Below are 24830 nucleotides of genomic sequence, written 5' to 3'. Positions count from 1 at the left end.
AAATCTCAAAGACATCAACAGGTTTCTAGGGACTATGAATTACCTAACCTGAATCAGGAGGACATACACAATTTAAATACACCAGTTTCAAGGAATGAAATAGAAGAAGTCATCAAAAGTCTACCAACATGAAAAGTCTGGGACTAGATGGGTTCTCAGTCGAGTTCTACAAAACCTTTAAAGAAGAGCTCATTCCAATATTTCTCAAAGTATTTCATGAAATAGAAGAAGAGGGAACCCTCCCAAACTCATTCTGTGAAGCCAATATCACTGTGATACCTAAACCAGACATACACATCGAGGAAAGAAAATTTCAGACCAATATCCTTAATGAACATTGATGCAAAAATTCTCAACAAAATTTTAGCAAATCGCATAGAAAAATATATTTAAAAGACAGTGCACCACGATCAAGTGGGTTTTATCCCAGGGATGCAAGGTTGGTTCAACATCCGGAATCAATAAATGTAATTCACCATATCAATAGACTTAAAGTCAAGAATCACATTATTTTTTCGATAGATGCAGAAAAAGCATTTGATAAAATACAGCACCCCTTCATGCTCAAAACACTAGAAAAAGAGGGACAGTGGGAACATTCCTTAACATTGTAAAGGCCATCTATGCTGAGCTCATGGCTAATATCATTCTAAATAGTGAAAAACTGAAAGCATTCCCCCTAAAAACTGGAACAAGGCAGGGATGCCACCTTTCACCACTTCTATTCAATGTTGTCCTTGAAACTCTAGCCAGAGCGATTAGACAGACCAAAGAAATTAAAGGGATACAAATAGGAAAAGAAGAACTCAAACTATCCCTGTTTGCTGATGACATGATTATATACTTAGAGGAACCAGGAAATTCCACTAGAAAACTTTTAGAACTCATAAGTGAATTCAGTAAAGTAGCAGGTTACAAGATCAATGCTCATAAATCCAACGCATTTTTATACATCAGTGATGAATCTTCAGAAAGACAAATTAGGAAAACTACCCCATTCACAATAGCCACGAAAAAAATAAAATACTTGGGAATCAATCTCACAAAAGAGGTGAAAGACCTCTACAATGAGAACTATACAACACTAAAGAAAGAAATTAAAGAACACCTTAGAAGATGGAAAGATCTTCCATGTTCTTGGATAGGAAGAATTAATATTGTCAAAATGGCCATACTACCTAAAGTGCTATACAAATTCAATGCAATTCCAATTAAAATCCCAGTGACATACCTTACAGAAATAGAGCAAGCAATCATGAAATTCATCTGGAAGAATAAGAAACCCGAATAGCTAAAGCAATCCTTAGCAGGAAGCGTGAAACAGGGGGTATTGCAATACCAGATCTTCAACTCTACTACAAAGCAATAGTAACCAAAACGGCATGGTATTGGTACCAAAATAGAAAGATAGATCAATGGTACAGAATAGAGGACATGGACACAAACCGAAATAAATACAATTTTCTCATACTAGACAAAGGGGCCACAAATATGCAATGGAGAAAAGATAGCCTCTTCAACAAATGGTCCTGTGAAAACTGGAAAACCATATGCAACAGAATGAAATTAAACCCCTATCTCTCACCCTGCACAAAACTCAACTCAAAATGGATTAAGGACCTCAGAATCAGACCAGAGACCCTGCAGATTATAGAAGAAAAAGTAGGTCCAGATCTTCCAACATGTCGGCTTAGGACCAGACTTCCTTAACAGGACTCCCATAGCACAAGAAATAAAAGCAAGAATCAATAAGTGGGATAGATTCAAACTAAAAAGCTTTCTCTCAGCAAAGGAAACTATCAGCAATGCGAAGAAAGAGCCTACAGAGTGGGAGAATATCTTTGCCAATCATACTTCAGATAGAGCACTAATCTCCAGAATCTATAAAGAACTCAAAAAACTCTATTTCAAGAATTCAAATAATCCAGTCAACAAATGGGCTAAGGAAATGAATAGACACTTCACAGAAGAAGATCTACAAGCAATCAACAAACACATGGAAAAATGTTCAACATCTCTAGTAATAAGAGAAATGCAAATCAAAACCACCCTAAGATTCCATCTCACCCCAATTAGAATGGCGATTATCAGGAATACGAGCAACAACAGGTGTTGGCGAGGATGTGGGGAGAAAGGTACACACATACATTGCTGGTGGGGCTGCAAATTAGTGCAGCCACTCTGGAAAGCAGTGTGGAGATTCCTTAGAAAATTTGGAATGGACCCACCATTTGACCCAGCTATCCCACTCCTTGGCCTATACCCAAAGGACTTAAAATCTGCATACTACAGAGATACAGCCACATCAATGTTCATAGCTGCTCAATTCACAATAGCCAGACTGTGGAACCAACCTAGATGCCCTTCAATTGATGAGTGGGTAAAGAAACTGTGGTATATATATACAATGGAATATTACTCAGCCATAAAGAATGATAAAATTATGGCATTTGCTGGCCAATGGATGAAATTGGAGAATATCATGCTAAGTGAGATAAGCCAATCTCAAAAAGCCAAAGGACGAATGATATCGCTAATAAGTGGATGATGACTCATAATGGGGGGAGGGAAGGGTTAGTGTTACGGTTAGAGTTAGGGTTAGGGAGGGGGGCAAGTATGGAGGAAGAAAGCACTGTATATAGGGAAAAGAGGGGTGGGAGGGGTGGGGGGAAGGGAAAAAATAACAATGAATCAACATTATGTAAATTTATGATTACACAAATGGTATGCCTTTATGCCATGTACAAACAGAGAAACAACATGTATCCCATTTGTTTACAATAAAAAAAAAAAATCTCCCTGAAGATGCATTCAGGTAGATATCAAATGAAACAAGAACAGTAAAACACAATAATGGAATCTAGATGGTGAATACATGGGTATTCTCTATAAAATTCATTAAATTTTGCACTACTGTAATTCTTTAATAAAATGTTGTGAATAAAACTTCAAAAAAAAAAAAAAAGGAGAAGTTAGGAAAACTACCCCATTCACAATAGCCTCGAAAAAAATAAAATACTTGGGAATCAGTCTCATAAAAGAGGTGAAAGACCTCTACAATGAGAACTACAGAACACTAAAGAAAGAAATTAAAGAAAACCTTAGAAGATGGAAAGATCTCCCATGTTCTTGGATAGGCAGAACTAATATTGTCAAAATGGCTATAATACCAAAAATGCTATATAGCTTCAGTGCAATTCCAATTAAAATCCCAATGACATACCTCACAGAAATAGAGCAAGCAATCATGAAATTCATCTGGAAGAACAAGAAACCCAGAATAGCTAAAACAATCCTTAGCAGGAAGAGTGAAACAGGGGGTATCGCAATACCAGATCTTCAACTCTATTACAAAGCAATAGTAACAAAAACTGCATGGTATTGGCACCAAAATGGACAGGTAGATCAATGGTACAGAATAGAGGACATGGACACAAACACAAATAAATACAGTTTTCTCGTACTAGACAAAGGTGCCAGAAATATGCAATGGAGAAAAGATAGCCTCTTCAACAAATGGTGCTGGGAAACTGGAAATCCATATGCAACAGAATGAAACTAAACCACTGTCTCTCACCCTGCACAAAACTCAACTCAAAATGGATCAAGGACCTCAGAATCAGACCAGAGACCCTGCATCTTATATAAGGAAAAAGTAGGTCCAGGTCTTCAACTTGTTGGCTTAGGATCAGACTTCCTTAACAGGACTCCCATAGCACAAGAAATAAAAGCAAGAATCAATAACTGGGATAGATTCAAACTAAATAGCTTTCTCTCAGCAAAGGAAACTATCAGCAATGCAAAGAGAGAACCTACAGAGTGGGAGAAAATCTTTGCTACTCATACTTCAGATAGAGCACTAATTTCCAGAATATATAAAGAACTCAAAAAACTCTACACCAAGAATACAAATAACCCAGTCAACAAATGGGCTAAGGAAATGAACAGACACTTCACAGAAGATCTACAAACAGTCAACAGATACATGAAAAATATTCAACATCTTTAATAATAAGAGAATTGCAAATCAAAACTACCCTAAGATTCCATCTCACCCCAATTAGAATGGCAATTATCAAGAATACAAGCAACAATAGGTGTTGGTGAGGATGTGGGGAGAAAGGTACACTCATACATTGCTGATAGGGATGCAAGTTAGTGCAGTCACTGTGGAAAGCAGTGTGGAGATTCCTCAGAAAGCTTGGAATGGAACCACCATTTGACCCAGCTATCCCACTCCTTGGCCTATACCCAAAGGACTTAAAATCAGCATACTACAGAGATACAGCCACATCAATGTTCATAGCTGCTCAATTCAATTCACAATAGCCAGATTGTGGAACCAACCCAGATGCCCTTCAGTTGATGAATGGATAAAGAAACTGTGAGATATATATACACACACACACACACACACACACACACACACACACACACACACAATGGAATATTACTCAGCCATAAAAAATAATAAAATTATGGCATTTTCAGGCAAATGGATGAAATTGGAGAATATCATGCTAAGTGAAATAAGCCAATTTCATAAAACTAAGGACAAATGATCTCACTGATAAGTAGATGAAGACATGTAATGGAGGGTGGAAGGGGGTAAGAATGGAGGAAGGAGGGACTGTAAAAAGGATAAGAGGGGTGGGAGTGGTGGGGGGGAGAAAAGAAATAACAGTATGAATCAAACATCATCACCCTAGGTAAATGTATGATTACACAAATGGTATGCCTCTACTTCATGTACAGAGAAACAAGATGTGTCCCATTTGTTTACAATAAAAATGAATTTAAAAATGTAAAGATGAAAAATAAGGAGAAAAAAGATAATATTAGAATCATTTCAGAAGATCCTTTGTGTAATAAGGATAAAGGAAGAACTAATGAAGTTTTTTCCAGAAATAGATCAGAAAATACAAACAACAAAGAAAAAAAATATGTTTTGAATTTGATCTTTATTTTATTTATTCATTTTTGTGTGTTTTGAGGATTGAATCCAGGGCCTGACCCATGCTTGGCAAGTGCTCTACCACTGAGCTACACACCAGTCCTCAAAATTGACCTTCATCAACGCATAGCATCATGAAATTTCAATGAAGAGAGGATCCTGAGAGATTTTTAAGACAGAAAGAAAGTTACGCACACAGGTTCAAGACACTGTCATCACACTTCTCAATCGCAGTAGTGAAGCTAGAAATCAGTGAAGCAGAATAAAAGTTGCAGAGTCACACTTCCTGATTGGAAATGTACACAAAACTTAATCAGGACAGTGGTTCTGGATATACATAATTGAAATAGATCAGTGGAACAGAATAGAATAGAATTGAGACCCAGGAATGGAGGCCTCATGTTTATGGTAAAGTGGAAGAAGCCAGTTAAAAAAGATCACTTGTTATATGAATGCCATTAAAATGTCCAGAATTGGTAAATCCATGGAGATACAAAATAGATTAGTTGATACCTAGGGTTGCAGGAGGGGAAGGTCAGGTGTATGAAGTATTGCTGATGGATTATTGCTACTTGGATTGATGAAAATATTCTAAATTCCTGATGATAGGTTCTCTACTCTGAATATACTAAAAACTATTAAATTGTATACTCTAAATAGGTCATGTTAATTATATTAGGGTTATTAGGAAAAGAAAATCAGTGAAATTCTTTGCAGAAATTTTTTTGGGGAAATGATTTCAAATATACTATATTCAACTTATAATTTTGAGGAAAGAATTTCAGTTATTTAAATAGTCTCAGAAGATTTGTGTCCCAAAACTTTTGGATGATAGGATCCATAAAAACAAGGGAATAAATCAAGAAAGAAGAAAGCATGGAGTTTAGGGCACACAGTTACTCCCATCCACCCGATCAAATTCCCATCCCACCCCTGCTGATCCTCCCAGCTGCCACATTCAAAGGATGAGAGGGTCCAGGGATCTCCTGGGTCTGAATGTCCCATATTTCCCAGGACAAAACACTCTCCACACCCAAATTTCTCCTGTTTTCTAGTCACATCCTGAGTCCCTTGGTGGGCCCAGTCTGGTTTCTGGACACAGCTTGGATTACACAGGTCTTGGTCCCACAGCTGCTAGCCTGTATTTGAGGGAGATCCTAGAACTAATCAACTTAAATATTACAGAAGGACGTTATATCAAACACCCGGATACTTTATCAATTCCATTGGCAGAAATTTCAAGAAATATGGAATAATGTGAGAACGTCAAATTTAAGATTTATTGGGCTCTGAAATACAAACTAAAGGAATTCATGAAGTTTTCAGTGAAATAATAGAAAATTACTGAAACATTAAGAATGAAATAGAGAATCAAACAGAAGAGGCATACATAAGTCCAAATTTACAAAATTACAATAGACCCACACGAAGGCATATTACTATGAAAATGCCTAACATACAGAATAAGGATAGAATTTTAAAGGCTGTTAGAGAAAACCAACAAGTCATGTTTAGAGGTAAACCAGTCCAGATCTCAGCAGATTTCTCAGTCCAGAACCTAAAACTTGGAGATCTTGGAATAATTAATATATGCCAAGCTGTAGGTAAAAAAAAAAAAAAAAAAGCCAATCACAAACACTGTACCTAGCAAAATTAAGCTTCAGATTTGAAGATGAAATAAAATCCTTCCACAATGAACAAAAGTTAAAAGAATTGACAACTAGAAGGCTTACACTATAAAACATACTCAATAAAATATGAAGAAAAACTGAAAAATGAAAGTGAAAACCAGCATAGGGATGAACTACACTAGAAGAACAATCAAGGGAGCAACTAATCAAATAAAAAAGTAGAAGTAAATCAAAATGACAATAAAAATCATTTCTTAATAATGACATTGAATGTAAATGACCTGAACTCATCAGTCAAAAGATTTATACTGGCAGATTGGATTATAAAAGAATACCCAATAATACGCTGTTTCCATGAGATTAACCTCATGGGCAAAAACATCCACACACTGAAGGTGACAGGATAGGAAAAAATGTCATTCACGTGGATTGTGTAAACAAGCAGGGGTTTCTATTCTCTGATAAAGTGGACTTCAAGTCACAGTTAATCAGAAGGGACAAAGAAGGACCTTTCATAGTGCTTAAGGGAATTATACATCAATAAGACATAATGATCATAAATACTTATGCCCCAAACAATAGACCATCTACGTACATCAAACAAAACCTCAGTTTCAAGAATCAGATCACAACAAAACAATACTGGGGTCTTTAATAGGCCTGTCTCATCACTAAATAAAGAAGCTGTAGAGCTAAAAACACATTTAATAATTTAGATTTAATAGACATTTAGACTGTTTCATCTATAAATTACTGAATACTTTCTTCTCAGCAGCAATAGGTCATTTTCTACAATAGACTACTACATTGTAGACCACAAAGCAAGTCTTAACAAATAGGAAAAAAAAAAAGAGAGAGAGAGAGATAATACCTTGCATTCTATCAGATCATAAGGAAATGAAATTAGAAATCAATGATGTGATGAAAAATAGAAGATACTCTTAACACCTGGAGACTAAAGGTGCTATTGAATGATGAATTCATAACAGAAGAAATCAGGAATGAAAAAAAAATTTAATGATAAGTGAGAATAGTGATACAACATATCAAAATCTCTGGGAACCCTATAAGATGGTTCTAAAAGGAAAGTTCATAGCTCATTCATTAAAAGAATAGAAGTCACTAAATAAATAACCTAATTATATCTCAGGGCCCTTGGGTTGGGGGAACAATATCAGAAAAGCAGTAGGAGACAGGAAGTAATAAAGATCAGAATCAAAAGAGAAAAAAATAACTTCAGAAAAACAAAATAAAAAGTGTTGGTCTTTGAAAAATAAAACTGATAAACCCTTAGCCAAAGTAACAAAAAAGGGAAAAAACTCAAATTACTAAAATTTGTGATGAAAAAAGGAAATACCAGCACAGATATTATTGAAATTCAGAGGATAACCAGAAACTCTCTTGAAAATTTATATTCTAATAAATTAGAAAATCTCGAAGACATCAGTTGATTTCTGGAGACATATGACCTACCCATATTGAACCAGGAGGACGTAGAAAATTTAAATATACCAATTTCAAATAATGAAATTAAAGATGCCATCAAAAACCTACCAACAAAGCACAGTCTAGAACTGGATTGATTCCTAGCCAGGTCCGCCAGAAGACCTTTAAAGAACTAACACCAGTCCTCTTCAAATTATTCCACAAAACAAAAAAGGATGGAACCCTTCCAGAATCATTCTGTGAAGCTAGTATCACCCTGATATCAAAACCAGAAAAAGGCATATCAAGGAAAGAAAAAATTCAAACCAAGATCCCTCATGAACATAGATGTAAAAGTTCTTAATAAAATACTAGCAAGTCTCATAGAAGAGCACACCAGAAAGCAGTGCAACATGATAAAGTGGGTTTCATTCCAGGGATTCAAGGTTGCTTAAGCATATGACAGTCAATAAATGTAATTCACCACATAAATAGAATTAAAGACATGAATCACATGACTATCTCAATAGATGCAGAAAAAGCATTTGACAAAATATAGCATCCATTCATGATAAAACACTAGAAAAACTAGGAAGGGTATGAATGAACATACCTTAACTTTATAAAGGCCATATACATTAAACCCAAGGCCAACATCACTCTAAATGGAGAAAAATTGAATGCATTCCCTCAAAAAACAGGAACAAGACACTTCTGATCAACGTAGTCCTTGAGACTCTAGCCAGAGCAATCAGGCAAAAGAAAGAAATTAAAGGCGTATCAATAGGAAAGGAAGAGCTCAAACTGTCTCTGGCTGCCGACATATCTGTATTTAGAAGCCCCAGAAAACATGTGGTGTCTCATGGTTTCAGAGGTCTCAGTCCGTAGACAGCAGGCTTCATTCCTTGATGCTCCAGCTGAAGTAGAACAACATGGAGGAGGGAAGTGACTCACATGATGATAAGGAAGCAGAGAGAGAGAAAGAGATCTCCTCTTACCAGATACAAATATATACACCCTAAAGGCACGCACGCCCCCAATACCCATCTCCTGTAAAAGCCACAGCCTAATACTTTGGTTACCACTCAGTTAATTTCTGTTAGGGCATTAATTCACTGGGCTAAAACTCTCTAAGCTCCAGTCATTTCTCCTCTGAACCTCCTTACATTGTCTTACACGTGGGCTTTTGGGGGACACCTCGCATCCAAACCATGACACCTCTACAGTGAAGAGTACAGAATACTAAAGACCTTAGAAGATGGAAAGGTCTCCCATGTTCTTGGATAGGAAGAATTAATATTGTCAATATGGCCATACTAACAATGCAATTCCTATTAAAATTCTATTTGATGGAAATAGTAAAAGCAGTCATGAAATTCATTTGGAAAAATAAGAGACCCAGATAAGCCATAGCAATCCTTAGTGAGAAAAGTAAACTAATAGGCATCACAATACCAAGCCTTAAATTATTTTACAGAGCTATAGTAACAAAAATGGCAGGTGTGAAGACCCATAGTACAGAATAGAAGACACAGAGACAAACTCACATAAAGACAGTTATCTCACATTGGACAAAGCCTCCATAAACATACATTGGAGCAAAGATAGCCTATTCAACAAATGATGCTGAGAAAACTGAAAATCCATATTAACAAAATAAAATTAGACCCCTGCCTCTCACCATGCACAAAACTCAACACAAAGTAAATCAGGCATTAGACCAGAGAACCTGTGTCTACTAGAAGAAAAACTAGGCCCAACTCTACATCATGTTGACTTAGGAACCAAATTCCTCAACAAGACTCCTAAAGCACAGAAGTAAAATAAAAAATCAATAAATGGGATGGTATCAAACCAAAAGCTTCTTCACAGCAAAGAAAACAATCTGGAGTGAAAAGAGAGAGACTATGAAATGTTTGCCACCTGCACCTCAGATAGAGCATTAATCTCCAGGATACATAAAGAACTTGGAAAACAACATCAAAAAACAAACAAATCCACTCAATAAATGGACAATGGAATTGAATAAGCACTTCACAGAAGAAATACAGTCAACAAATATATGAAAAAATGTTCGACATCATTCAACATCAATTAGACAAATGCAAATTAAAACTATACTGTGGTTTCATCTCTAGTCAGAATGGCAATTATCAAGAATAGAAGTAACAATAAATATTGGTGAGGATGTGGGGAAAAGGTACGCTTATACATTGCTGGTGGTTCTGCAAATTGGTGCAATGACTCTGAAAAGCAGTACAGAGATTCCTCAGATAACTTGAATGGAACCACTATTTGACCCAGTTATCCTGTTCCTTTGCATATACCCAAAGAATTTAAAATCAGCATATTATAGTGACCTGGCCACATCAATGTTTATAGCAGCTAATTTCACAGTAGCTAAGCTATGGAACCAACCTAGATACCCTTCAACAGATGAATGGATAAAGAAATGTAGTACATATACACAATGGAATATTACTCAGCCACAAAGAATGAGTTTATAACATTTGCCAGTAAATGGATAGAACTGGAGATTGTCATGCTAAGTGAAATAAGCCAATCCCAAAAAACTAAAGGTCTTATGTTCTGTCTGATATGTGGATACTAACACAGAAGGAGGGTGTGGGAAGCCAAGAACTTCAGTGAGTTAGACAATGGGAAATCAAGGGAAGAGAGGGACGATGAGAATAGGAAAGATGGAATGAATCTGACATAACTTTCCTATATACATGTATGAATACACCACAGTGAATCTCAACATCGTGTATATCCACAGGTCAGATACACTCCATGTTTCTTTAAATGCGTTAGAATAGACTCTACACCATTTATAACTAAAAGAACAAAAAATAAAATGACATTACTATTTGTGTATAAAGTACGCACGTCATCCCTTATATGTCATATAATCTCTAGGTAACGTATAAATACCTAATACAACATAAATGCCATATGAATAGTTATACTGTATTGTTTAGGGGCTAATGACAAATTTTTTTAAAAAGTGTACATGGTCAGTACAGATGGCAACCATCTTACTGTAACTCATGGTGCACAACCATTGACGGGTTGATTCCATGGATTTGGAACCTGCAGATATGGAAGGCTGACCTACATTGAGAAGTAGTTTGGAGAATTTGCAAATAATTTGAGGTTGAATTAAGTGTTAAGAAACAAAGCAAAGTGAGACAGAATACATATGAAAATAAGCGAGGCTCAGTGGCACACGCCTGTAATCCCAGCAGCTCAGAAGGCTAAGGCAGGAGGATCTTGAGTTCAAAGCCAGCCTCAGCTAAGCAACTCTAAATAAAATACAAAATAGGATGGGGATGTGGTTCCATGGTCAAGTGCCCCTGAGGTTAATCCCTGGTACCCCCCCCCCCCAAAAAAAAAGGAATCCATATGAAAAAAAGGTTACGTCCCTGTTCACAGAAGTTGGCCTAGATGTGAATATCATGTATTTAATCATAATATGACACATATACTCAGTATTGGTCATTACCAGAATTATGTTCTAGGTGAGGGGATAAAGTATACATGTGTTACATAATTTATACATGATTGTCATGGTACCTCATATTTTTTCTGAGTGACTTTCTCTTTGCAGCAGATAATGTGTAAAACTAAAATAATATGAATTGTATAAATTTGTTATTTTGATAGGTAAATACCCAAATAAAACATTTCCTCTGGGAAATGTTTGGGTTTCTAGTTTGGGGATATTAATTGTGAACATGACTTTGGGTTACTTCTAAAAACAACTGAAAAACAAATGGAATAAGAGATACAGAATTCTTCTAGTATTTTAAAGAGAAGGAAACATAAATCCAGTCTGAAGAGAACTTGTGAATGCTACTTTATTTGGATAAAGGGTCTTTACTGATGTCAATAAGGGTGTTGTGATTATTTAGGACTAAATTATCATAATTGTCTTTCTTAAAGAGGTAGACAATGATAAGACACACAGAAAAGCTCATGTGCAGACAGGGAGAGATGGGCATGGTGCAGCTGCAGTGCAAACAGTGCCAACAGCCACGAGAAGCTGGAAGAGGCAAGGAACAGGTTCTTCCCAGTGCTTTCAGCCAGAATATTGCCCTGTTGTCACCTTGATTTCAGTTCAGCGAAACCAGTGTTGAATATCTGTGAGGGAATGAGTATCTGTGGTTTTAAGTTGCCCAGTTTGTGGTAATTTGTTACAGCATCCCTAAAAGCTAATACGAACAGTGATTATATACACTCTTTGGAAGGATTTTTCATTTGTGTATAAATGAATCAGTGATTATAGGGTGCCAAGTTGGGGAATTGAGTTATGCTAATTTTTTTTCAAAGGGAAACTACTACATCAGAATTAAAGATATAAAGGTAATTTCATAGTTTCTAATAGCTATATGTTAATATAGATATATAGATGTAATTATATGTACATAAATGTGGATATATATGTATACCCATATAATTATTAATGTACTTTATATCTCTGTCCTCATTGAGAATGAGCACACTATCATCCAGATCTTGCTTCTTAAAGTAGCACTGAAAGAAACTAGAGCGTCTTGCAGAACTAGCTGGAACAGGCAAAGAACTAGATGAGCCTGGAACATCTTGTACCAGAAAACACTCCAAAATTGGTAGGAACATATCAATTAGACACAGAGAAAAGGTTGAAGGGGCACTTGCACAGTCTGAATTAGTGAAAAGTTGACTACCAAAGTAAGTAATTCTTATAACCTGTTGAGTAAAAGAAGTTGCCATTTTTCCATACTAATATAAATAAATGAATGAATGGACAATTTGAATTGCCCCCCCCCCCCTTTCCTAGTTCTGGGGATCAAACCAAGAGCCTCATACATGCTAGGCAAGTGCTCTACCACTAAGCTGTATCTCCTAGCTCATGAATGGGCAGTTAGATAATTATAAGCATATTATAATGCTCTTCCCAAAGATTTATTAATTACAAAAGGAGGAGCAGTAAGAATAATGTGGAAGCCTGTTGGACATCACCTTAATCAGGTGATGAAAGATAGCATCACCAGTTATTGAGTGAAGTCATTATTTTGCTGATAGAAACCAAAGAGAATATTTGCATCATTTCTGTGATGTTCCTGAGATTCATAATCTAAATCTTATCATGAAGAAACAAGCCAAATCTATACAGAATTACTGGTCTGTTAGTGTTCAAAGATATTAGTGTTTTGGAAGTCAAGGAGAGACTGCACTGTTCCATATTGAAGGAAAACAAAAGACTAAAGGGAACTTGTGATCCTAACATGGATCTGAAGAACATTATTGGTATAATTTGTAATATCTGAATGAGGTCTATGATAATAATTGGTCAGTGTTAGGTTCCTAATTCTGGTCATTGTATGGTGGTTATGTAAAGTATATCTTTGTAGGAATTATGCTCAATATATTTGAGGGTGAGTTGATAATTACTATACTTATAACTTTACTGTAGGTTTGAAATTGTTTTTTAAAAGTTACTATTTTATGTTTTATTTTTATTTTTAATTTTTTTGGTGATACTGAAGATCAAACATAATGTCTCACACATGGTAGGCAAGATGTGCTCTACCACTGAATTACATCCCTAGCCCTTTTTATTTTTATTTTGATACAGGGTCTCGCTAAAGTTGCCCAGGCTGGCCTTGAACTTGTGATCCTCTGTGCCTCAACCTCCTGAGTAGCTGGGAGTACAGGTGTGCACCACCATGCCCAGCATTTGTAACCATTTTAAGTGTACAGTTCAGTGGTACTAAATACATCTACATTGTTGTGCATCCATCACCATCTATCTCCAGAATTTTGTCATCTTCCCAAACTATCCTTTAAATAGTAACTCTTCATTCTCTCCTTTCCACATCCCCTGACAATTCCAATTTTGCTTTCTAGTCTATAAATTTGACTAGTTTGTATTTGACTTATTTCACATAGCATAATGTTGTAACTTTTTATAAATGGAAAGATAAAGAAGTAATGTAGAATAACATAACCACCATTTTTTCATTATTTTAGAATTTATTTCAGACAGGACATCCAAAACTCATTATTTTAATAAATAAACTGTGAATTCCCAATGTAATTTTGGAGAGTTATATGATACCTCTTATCTTTATAGACTAATACATTTTCATATCTTTAGTTTTGATATCTAATTTACTTTTAAAACATCAACTCCAAATCACATTGTTACTGCAGCTGTCTGAATATCTGATGACGCTGTACTGTGTGTTAATACTTTTCTGTCAGTGATCTAAGGAGTTTTAGTCACTCAGATACCTTAAGCCAGTGTGTCATAATGTTTTAAATAGTGGTTACATATTTTATTTTAAAAGTCTTTTAGTGTGGGGTAGGAAATAATCTTACATAGCACTCGTACTAAGAGTGATTTTTATCATTTTAGATAGGAAGTGTTTCAACAGGAAAATCAAGGTAACTTTTATGTACCTACAGACTTGTAAAATCAGAAGGAAGCCTAGGTTATTTTGTGTGATCTGTATACAATTCAGAAATCTTAACTGAGCATCCACTAGGTAACAGTAATTAGGTTTTTTTCTGGGCTCATATTTTAAGGGGCCTCAGAGCCTCCTGAGGGTATTTTAATAATCTGAGATAAATAGTATTATAGAGATGTGAAGGACTGTTAGAGCAGTTTGTTTTGGCAGGAGATTGGTCCTGATAAACTTCTTTTTACTTTTCATGGTTTCTGTTCCTTGAAACCTTAGACAAACATCTTTCTAGCTTTTAGCCCCTCTCTTGCTCGTAGGTAGTCTGTATCATGATTTGGTAAAAATTATCTTAGTTCTTACCTCTTTTCTCATCAAATACCTTAATAATGTCTTGTATAGCATGATTGCAAAGTCTGTATGCATGAGATTAAACATCTGAGTCATAGAAATAGCTACTGAGAACAACTTTAGCCATTAGTATGTATATGTCCAGAAAAATACAGGGAAAATTTTTGAATTTATGCAGGGAATGGAGAGGAACTTACAGATAACTTCTAACTGTGTGTAAAGACTTTGTACCTAATCTGTTTATATGCATATATTTTTACTTTCTGAATTTGGAGTAGTTAGTACTTAGAAAATTTACCTAAGGAGGAAAGGAACCATATTCTCTGTCTTCTAGGTGTTAGAGATACTTGGAATATTTTGTTCTTCCTAGTATTTTCTCCCTTAACTGACTTCCCTTGCTTTAGGTCTTTCCTTTGTCTTCACTTCAAGTAATTTTTTCCTGTAATTTTTTGATAGGTTATATGTTCCCGATATATCCTGTGTGTGACCAAATTGAATTATAAATGTGTACTATATTTGTTTCTACTGGGCTTCCCAGGGACCTTTGGCAATAGCTGAATACATATTTCATTCAATTGGCAATGGAGTCCTTCTGGCATGTAGTGAGAAGAGGTCAGGGATGCTGAATACAGTGTGCAGCAGGATGACTGATTAGTTCAGAAATTAATACTGTTTTATGTTGCACTTTTTAATTTTTTTAAAACATAAAATATTTTGTATTCATTTTTCATTTCCCATTCATATTTATTTCTTTCTGTGGTAATCAGTTTTCATGAGTGGTTATTATCTATTTGATCTTCAACTTGTGGTATAAGGCTGAAAAAGATGTGTATTAAGAATAAGAGAGCCAGGTGTGGTGGCACATGCCTGTAATTCTAGCGGCTTGGGAGACTGAGGGTGGAGGATTGCAAGTTCAAAGCCAGCCTCAGCAACTCAGTGAGGCCCTAAGCAATTTAGTGAGACCTTATCTGAAAATAAAAATGGCTAGGAATGTAACTCACTGATAAAATCCCTGGTACAAAAAAAAGAAGAAAGAATACAAAAGGGTGGCGGGATGTATCTCAATGGTAGACTGCTTGCCTAGTATGTGTGGAGACCTGTGTTCCATCCCCAGGGGGAGAACAAAAGAATGTTCTTGGAAATAATTTTAGATATGTGTTAGAATGCTTCGAGGGAGAATAAGGGGATTGTATTATTTAAGTATCTCAATTCTGTGCATTTATCATTAAAACCGAAAACATACTCATGGTGGTATAGTAAAGAAACTTCTTATTGCATTGTTACTTACTTTAGTTCTACAGTATTATAAATCAGAAATTCAAACTATTTTGTTATAGTGTTTGTAGTCTTTCATTTTATTTTGAGCATTCTCCATTATCTTTGTAAAAAATTATTTTAGTTGTAGTTGGACACAGTACCTTTATTTTGTTATTTTTATGTGGTGCTGAGGATTGAACCGAGTGCCTTACACATGCTAGGCAAGCACTCTATCACTGAGCTACAACCTCAGCCCACCATTCTGCAGATCTTTTTTTTTTTTTTTTTTTGGTTGTGGAGTACCGGAGATTGAACTCGGGGGCGTTCAACCACCAAGCCACATCCTCAGCCCTGTTTTTGTATTTTATTTAGAGACAGGTCTCACTGAGTTGCTTAGCACTTTGTTTTTCTGAGTCTGGCTTTGAACTTGCCATCTTCCTGTCTCAACCTCCCGAGCCACTGGGATTACAGGTGTGTGCCACCGTACCCAGCTCATTCTGCATATCTTGTCATTCAGCAAACACATATCCGTTGGCAGGTATAAGCCAGGTATTTTGGACATAAGCCACATATTTCAACTTTGTGGAGAGCTAAGAGAGGTCTGGGGATATAGCTGAGGAATAACCCCACAATGTTGTAGAATATGAACAGAGCTGTACCGGAGGAAAAGGTGTTCCAGCTGTGTCAAGTCTCTCAGACTAAGAATATATTTTACATGGCCAGGCATGGTGACACACACCTGTAATCCCAGTGACTTGGGAGACTGAGGCAGGAGGATGGCGAGTTCAGAGCCAGCCTGAGCAAAAGTGAGATGCTAAGCAACTCAGTGAGACCTGTCTCTAAATAAAATACAGAAATAGGGCTGGGGATGTGGCTCAGTTGTTGAGTGCCCCAGAGTTCAATCCCTGGAACAAAAACAAAAACAAAAAAACACATTTTACAGCTAGAGAAAATAGTGTGTGGAAAACATAACAGAGCATGATATTTGTAAGTCACTATGCTTGCTTACAGCTTACTGTGCCTAGGGAATAGGTAGTGTTAAAGGTGATTTTCAGATAAGGTCAAGTCAGGATAGCTCATACAGATATAAAAATTAGCATGTGATAAGGATTTTGCTAAATTTATTCAGTGAGATACACTAACTGGTTCAAATGAAAAGTTTTAGAACAGCACAAATTTGTAGGGAGTAATGCAGTGTTGAAAGAAATTGCAAATGGCAACAAAACTCTTCCCCCAATAGAATGGAAGTCAATGAATCAACTAGTCAGGATAGAATTTACATTTCAGCTACCTACAGTTCATTGATTCTTATAGTCAATCTGATTAGACTATTAGAATAGAAATTTCCATTAGAATAGAAATTTTTTTTTTTCTATAGGAGTACCAGGAAATTTTAGAGCACTTTCCAGTGTCCTACCAAAGAATCTTTTTTATAGTGAGTAGGGAGTCAATAAAAGTTTTGTGTTAGGAGAATTGAATCAGGCTGTATTTTGGACACTTAGATTGGTAGTGTGTAGGATTAATAAAGGAGTAATCAGTTCATGTGGACTATTGCAGTGGCACTAAGTTAGGAGGGTGGAGAGATTCAGTAGACATTAGGATTTGGAATCCTTAAATTATTGACTGATTAAGTAGATAAGGTTGTGAAAAGAGACATGGTTGATAGCTTAAGAATTATAAGAATAGTGGGTTTTTATATTGAGAAAGGGGATATAGGGAGAAGAGGCAATGTTAGGGAAAAGGTAAAGGTAGTTTTTTGACTTGTGCCTTTTGAGATGATGTGGGATACCAAAGTGGAAATTCCCTTATGCAGTTTGAAATCATAGATTTGGAACTAAGGAGAAAGATTGTAGGCCAAGTATTTTAGTCTGGGAAGCATCAGTTAAATTGGAATTCACGTAAAGCTAAGTAACTTAAACCAGGAAGAACTTAGAATGGAGAAGAGGGAAAAAAGCCAAAAACCCTGGGAAGCATCTTTGTTTGCATGATCCTGAAGAACAGTTAATGGTATGTGCCTTAGGTGGTATTATTATATTTTGGTTGTCACTTTGTTTTGAATTCTTAATAATACACTTATTCAGCTTAGTTTTCTTTCATTGACTTCTGAAATTGTATTTATTCTTGGGTTATAGCTGGTAGGAGAACTTTGAGTCCAAAATTCATAATCCTTTCTTTGTCTGAGACTTACATTCTCATTTTAGATTTCAAGTTGAGAAAGACATGATTTGGAGCTTTGTACTAACAAGTGTGTGAGAAGTGAGATCACCAGTGAACAGAGAATGGGAGAAAGGAACTCACCCTTAAGTCTCTTGTGATATTTTCTTTAAAACACCTTGGACTTATGTGATTATATCTCAGTACCAAATGCATTCAGGGCTTTGTGAGGCTTGAAAGAGCTGTTCTACTGATCTGGATTATTATGTAGCTAAACAGGAATTGATCCTGTTTGGTTCAGTAATTGAAGTAAAGCCTACAATTTTTTGTGCTCCCATTTTACCTTTCTTCACAGTCCCATTCTTGGCTTGGAGTTCATTTTGATGGAAATCCCCTTACAGCACCACAACTACTACCATGTAGGTAGAAAGTACAGTTTTGAAGTTAAGTCTTTTTATCTCATTTAAGAAAAAAATGTGTGTAGATATTTTAATTATAAATTATAAAATGCATTTATAAGATTTTGTGGTTAGAATTTGGAGGTGCCAAATTCTAAGGCATTTTCTTTTTTTATATTTAGTAGCATTTGCAGTTTAAAATTCAGAGAAACATTGAAACTTTTTCTTTTCTTTTTAGATCATCCAATTATGATGGGTTTTGAGCCACTTGTTAACCAGAGGCTACTTCCACCCACCTTCCCTCGATATGCAAAAATAATTAAAAGGGAAGAAATGGTCAACTATTTTGCAAGATTGATAGATAGAATAAAAACCGTGTGTGAGGTGGTGAATTTAACAAATTTACATTGTATTCTGGTAAGTACAAATTTCTATTCTGCAATATAACTTTGGTTTAATAATAGATCACTTTTTAGAAACTGATTGTCCCAAGGGTAAATAATAGTGCTTACCTGTTTTCCCTGATAAGATAATTAAGTTGTGGGGAGGGAATCCATATACATACATAGTATTTAATCTTCATGAGGATTTTATACTGCCCATTTTAGAGATTCAGAAACTAAAGTAAAAAGTAGAGGCTAGGTGATTCACCCAAGTTTTAAGAATGGGATTTGAAGCCTGAATTCTGTTTTCAGAACATTTTTTGTAGAAGTGTATATGTATGTGTGCATACACATGAATATATTTTTGTATAATAAAAATGGGATCATGGTGTTAGATTACCTGTTTTTTCAATCACTAACCTTTATATCATGGACACTTTTCTTTTAAAAGAAAAAAAATTTTTTTTTTTGAAATTGTAGATGGACACAATATTTCCAATTTATTTATCTGTTTTCATGTGGTGCTGAGGATTGAACCCAGTGCCTCATGCATGCTAGGCAAGCATTCAGCCACTGAGCTACAACCCCAGCACCCCATTTTCCTTTTCATTTCAACAAATACACATGCTTTTACATTATTTTAATGATGTGTTATTCCATTATATGCTTATAAATTTTTTTGATCCATGTTAATTTTACATTTAAATAATTTTCATTGTTTCATTGTTATAAACAATACTCAGGTGAAAACCTTTGTAGGTAAATCTTTGTATAATGTGTTTTATTCTCCCTTAAGATAAATTCCTAAAAAATGAAGTTGTTGAGCTACCCATATTTTGTGATTAATCCTTTTTATGTTAAGATGTAGAAAAACAGGATGTATTTGAGAATATTAAAATATTCAGGGGTGGAGCTTTTTAGTTGGTAAGAGTACAGTGACATATATAAGATTTGTAGGAAGATAGAAACTATGCAAAGTAGTACTGTTTTTTTAAGAACATAAGCATACTAATACTTGTTGTGTAACTATGCATAGACAGGCATTTTGGCTGTTTGTTACTTTACTTGCTCAGGTATGTAATTACTAACCCCATGTCATTTCTTCTATGAATCCTTCCGTTTTGGTTACAGTTTGCCACTGTACCTGTGTTCCTTGAGATAACAAAAATCTAGTTTATATTCCCAGTACTAGACAATAGTTTCTAGGATACAGTTCATGGTCAATAAAGATTCGTACTTTTATTTCCATTCATTCTTATAATACCCTTATTGTCTCACACATAATTTTTTGTCATTAAAGCCTAACACAAGGCTTCATTCCTTAGTGAAACTCTCAGTGTTTATACTTTCATTACTTTATGTTGAGCTGTAGATGTAGCTCAGTGATAGAGAGCTTTTGTCTAACATATGTAAGCCCCTGGATTCTATCCCCAGCACTGCGAAAAAGCAAATCACAAAACAAAACAAACTTCTCTTGTGCTTGCTTTATTTTTAGTAGTTTGCCCTGATTCTAAGAATTGCCCTGATTCCAGCGATTTTAAAATAGAAGAAATCATAGATATAAACCATTTTGAAGCTAAGTAAACTAAGGTTCAGAGGGCTTATAACCAAATTAGATGACAGTAGGGACATATTTGAAATTAGAATAGAACCGTTTTTTCTGTTTCATCTTACTTTTTTGATCCTGATTGTTAATAGGAATATATTTGTGTCTACCAGATTAATTATAACATCTTACAGTGTAAGCTAACTATTTTATTATTTTATATCCCAGAAGATAACATATTCTTAATGTATATTGTTGTTTTACTAGTACTGTTCTGTTCTTGGTAGACAAATACCTTTTTTTTTTTAATGATAACAAGCAATAGGAATGACTTGCGTCTTGGTGGGCTAATATTGAAGGCTAAGTAGGCTGTCATTTTCACCAAACCCTCAGAGAAGACCATGGCCTGTTTCACACAGTTCAGGGAATTCACATTGGTTCTAAACATAGTAGGTAGCTGAGACATTGTCAGTGATTTTTCAGATGTTTTTATACAAGTTTCAGGATTTCTTACTAAAGAACATGATTGTGTAGATGCCTAAATAGATATTTTTATGGTTTTGAGCTGCTTGAGAATTGAGAAATGGGGAATGGTAAATGGCAGCCTTTGTACAGACTTCTAATATACTTTCTGCCTGTGACCCACATCACTAAGTACTTTTGGCTGTGCATATGAAGGTTAAGCAGTAGATGAGGGAGATGTTTTTACTCTGGTATCATGTTTTTGTTGTTCTTTTTCCTATATATTCATCACAGTTTTTAGGAAATTAAAAGAAAGAGGTTTGTTTGTTTTAGTCATTAAAAAGTATTGCAGGACAAAGCAAAGATAAAACAGTTTTTAGAATCTTTCCCACCTATTACCAATTAACTATTTCCATTTTTATGACTATTACCAATTAAGTATTTCCATTTTGATGACTCTTTATCCTAATTCATTAGTATTGAGTCATTTTCCATCAAGATTTTCTTGGACCTGGTGTCTTAAATCTGTTTTATTTGAACATAGCAGATTCTCAGCTTTAAATGAATTAGAGAACCTATTTCTGACTAATCTCTTGCCTGCCCATGTAAACAACTTTGGCTTTTTTGGTCTATATCCCATTCCTTCTTCTTTTGTCTACTGTTTAAACTTTTCCCCAGTTTTGGACTGTTGGCTCCTGATTGCCTTCCTGAATCTGATCTGTTGTCATAGCTGTTTGTAGTACTGTGGTTTTGTGAGTCCATTTGATGCCAGTGACTGCTTCCTAATCAGTTGCTTTCCTAGCTCAGCCTATAGTGAAACTTTTAATCCTGTTTTAAATCATATTCAATGACTGTTGTTTTGGGTATACCCCTGATGGTGATTATCGTATATACAAGTTTTCATAGGTAGTGAAAATGTCCAGATTTGAAATTTTGTTTATAGTAAGTACCTCAGATTAACAATTTAAAACGAGATTCATATTTAAACAGCATAATAATCTCTCTAAGGTTTACAAAGGAAGTCTGAAGTGACAAATAGGAGTATAATTGGGAATGATATTTAGAAAAAGTATGACAGGTTCTGTTTTATTTTTAAATATTTTTGGTTGTAAATAAACATGATACCTTTATTTTATTTATTTTTATGAGGTGCTAAGGATCAAACCCAATACCTCACATGCACTAGACAAGCCCTGTGCTACTGAGCTGCAACCCCAGCCCCAGATTCTGTTTTTCCACCTTACTCCCTTCAGTTAGGGAGTTGAACTTAATACCCATATACCTAAGTTGTCTGAATATGTACAGTAACATTTTTAAACAGGGAAAAATCTGTGTGAGTTGGAACTATGGAAGAGTTGGAATTTTATCTGAGCCTTGGGACATGAATAGGATTTTGATAATGAAAAAGTAGAAGAGACTTTTTTGGGGGAATGAGAAACATAGTCAAAGATTGTCAGATCAGAAAGACAGACATTCTAAGTGGCTACATGTTCGGTTATGAGTTGAAAAGTTGAATAAGTGTGGGTAATTAAGGTGAAGCAAAAATTAGAAAACTCAGATGATGATGTCTTTAGATTGTGGAACCATGTATATTCTTCAACAGTGAAATAATGTAAGTCAACGATCCCCCTTGTCTTAGAAGGCTAATAACAGTAGTACAGGTAATGAGAACCTTGAGGCAGATACTTGGAAAGAGCAAATAAAACTTACAATAATTATTTTTACACATTTGTATTTTATCTTTGTAGTACATGAGATTTAGCGGGCATAGCAAGCAGTCTACATAACTACAGTAGATACTATTATATAGATAAACCAATTATTTCACTTTCTTTACATTTAATCTCTAATATCCATGATCATCAGTCACAGAATTTATGGTTTTCCCATAGTTCTTACTGTTACTCATATATAGTAAAATGTATGGTGGATTCAACTTCCACCCATCATTGTATCTTCCATTCTCCTTTTTACCCTGACTCGTCAACACCAAAGCCATCATAGAACATCAGAGTAGTTCTTGATATCTTCTTCAACCCAAAAAGACTTTCCTTGGTATTAGCTCTCTGACAGAAAAGTGATGGATTTCTTTGTTAGGGAGATGATAGCATAATGGCATATCATAATAGGTGAAAACTGGAGAGTCAGATCTGAACTGCTAGTACTGGATGTTGAAGTGAGCGTAGTAAGGGAGAGCATGGATCCCATGAAGATTTGAGACAGAGGAATGTAGGTGGTAGTAGGGAAACTGTTGCAGGGACCAAGAGGACAAGAAAAGTTAAGAAAGGATAAGGAATCAGAGAGTCTAGGTCTGCATCAGAAACCTGTTGCTATTACTATTAGGATAAAATGCTGAATTATAAAGAGTGCTTATGTATAAGTAAGATAAACTAGATTGGAAAGTGACCAGATGTAATGGCACACACATGTAATCCCAGGTGCCCCGGAGATTGAGACAGAAGGCTCTCAAGGGCTACCTGGGCAACTTACACCCTGTCTCAAAATAAAATATGTCTGGGTATGTAGCTTAATGGTAGAGCACTCCTGAGTTCAGTTCCAAGTACCATACACATAAAATAAGTTTTAATAATATTTAATGTTGAGATAGGGAAATATTCTCCTATACTCCTATAGCTATATCTCCAAGGTCTTAAACTGTGTATTCTCTGACCCAGCAACTCCCTTTCTAGAAATTGAATATAAAATAATTGGAGATAATGTGCAAAGATGCATTAAAAATGTATTTTTTAAATGATTATAATCTTGAAAAACTAGAAACCCAATGCCCAATGGTGATCCGATCCGTTTTATGGTATGTGTAGAATATACTCCATATAGCCTTTAAAAAGAAGATTTTAAAAAAATATTGACTTGAGAAAATGTTTATGTTTATGAATGTTATGTTTAAGGATATATATCCACTTATACATTCTCTCAGACTAAAAGAATATTTCAGAGATGGAGACAAATTCAGTTTAAAAAAAAAAATTGGAGCGGGTTCAGTGGTTTGAGCCTGTAATCCACATGGCTTGGGAGGCTGAGGCAGAAGGATTGCGAGTTCAGAGCCAGCCTCAGCAACTTAGTGAGGCCCTAAGCAACTTAGTGAGACCCTGTCTCAATATAAAATACAAAAAAGGGCTGAGGTTGTGGCTCAGTGTTAAGTGCCCCTGGGTTTAATCCCTGGTACCAAAAAGAAATGAACAAAAGATTAGAATATCAAATACCAAAATGTTAACTATATTTCACATATTGGATGATAGTTTATTCTTTGCATTTTTCTGCATTTTCAGTGATTTTGGTATTTTGCATATGTAGAGAAAAACATAATGGCAGGAAGGAGGGTAGAGAAATTAGTGAAGAGAAACTCAATATGAGGGACCCAGAATAGGATATTTTGAGCAGCTGTGAAATAATTAGGAAGAGTGCCTTATTTAGATGTAGAAAGTATAGACTTTATGGATTATATTCTGTTAGGGATATGTACTAGCAATAAGAAATATAAAAATGGAGGCTGAAGGCATAGCTTAATGGTAGAGCATGCACTTAGCATGTGTGAGGCCAGGTTCACTCCCTAGCACAGCAAGGAGGGTGAGAGAGAGGGAAGAATAAAAGAGAAAGAAGAGATTTGCATAAATGGCATACTAATGAAACTATGAAAGCAGGCATAAAGACATTCATCAGTTCACCAGATACCTTTGGGTATTTTCTTTGTGCTGGTGTTTGTATACCTTGTATACCGTGAGGAGCAAAAACATATCATCTAAGTTGTCATAGTCTTTATAGCCTAGAATGAGATAGATTTCAATCAGATAGTCATACAAAT

General features: G+C 35.4%; 1 protein-coding gene across 5 annotated transcripts in view; it reads left to right on the top strand.

Annotated features, from left to right (window-relative positions):
• The window catches only part of NAA35 (N-alpha-acetyltransferase 35, NatC auxiliary subunit), a 105126-nt gene that overhangs the window by 43747 nt on the left and 36549 nt on the right, over positions 1–24830 (top strand). For all 5 annotated transcript variants that reach the window (XM_079113375.1, XM_079113374.1, XM_079113377.1 and 2 more), the window contains exon 12: positions 18855–19033. In XM_079113375.1, coding sequence (XP_078969501.1) covers positions 18855–19033 — 179 coding nt within the window. The remainder of the gene's footprint in view (positions 1–18854; positions 19034–24830) is intronic.

This window comes from Sciurus vulgaris, assembly GCF_902686455.1.
Source record: "Sciurus vulgaris genome assembly, chromosome: 15".
NCBI lineage: Eukaryota > Metazoa > Chordata > Mammalia > Rodentia > Sciuridae > Sciurus > Sciurus vulgaris.
This window is presented reverse-complemented; position numbering and strand designations above follow the sequence as displayed.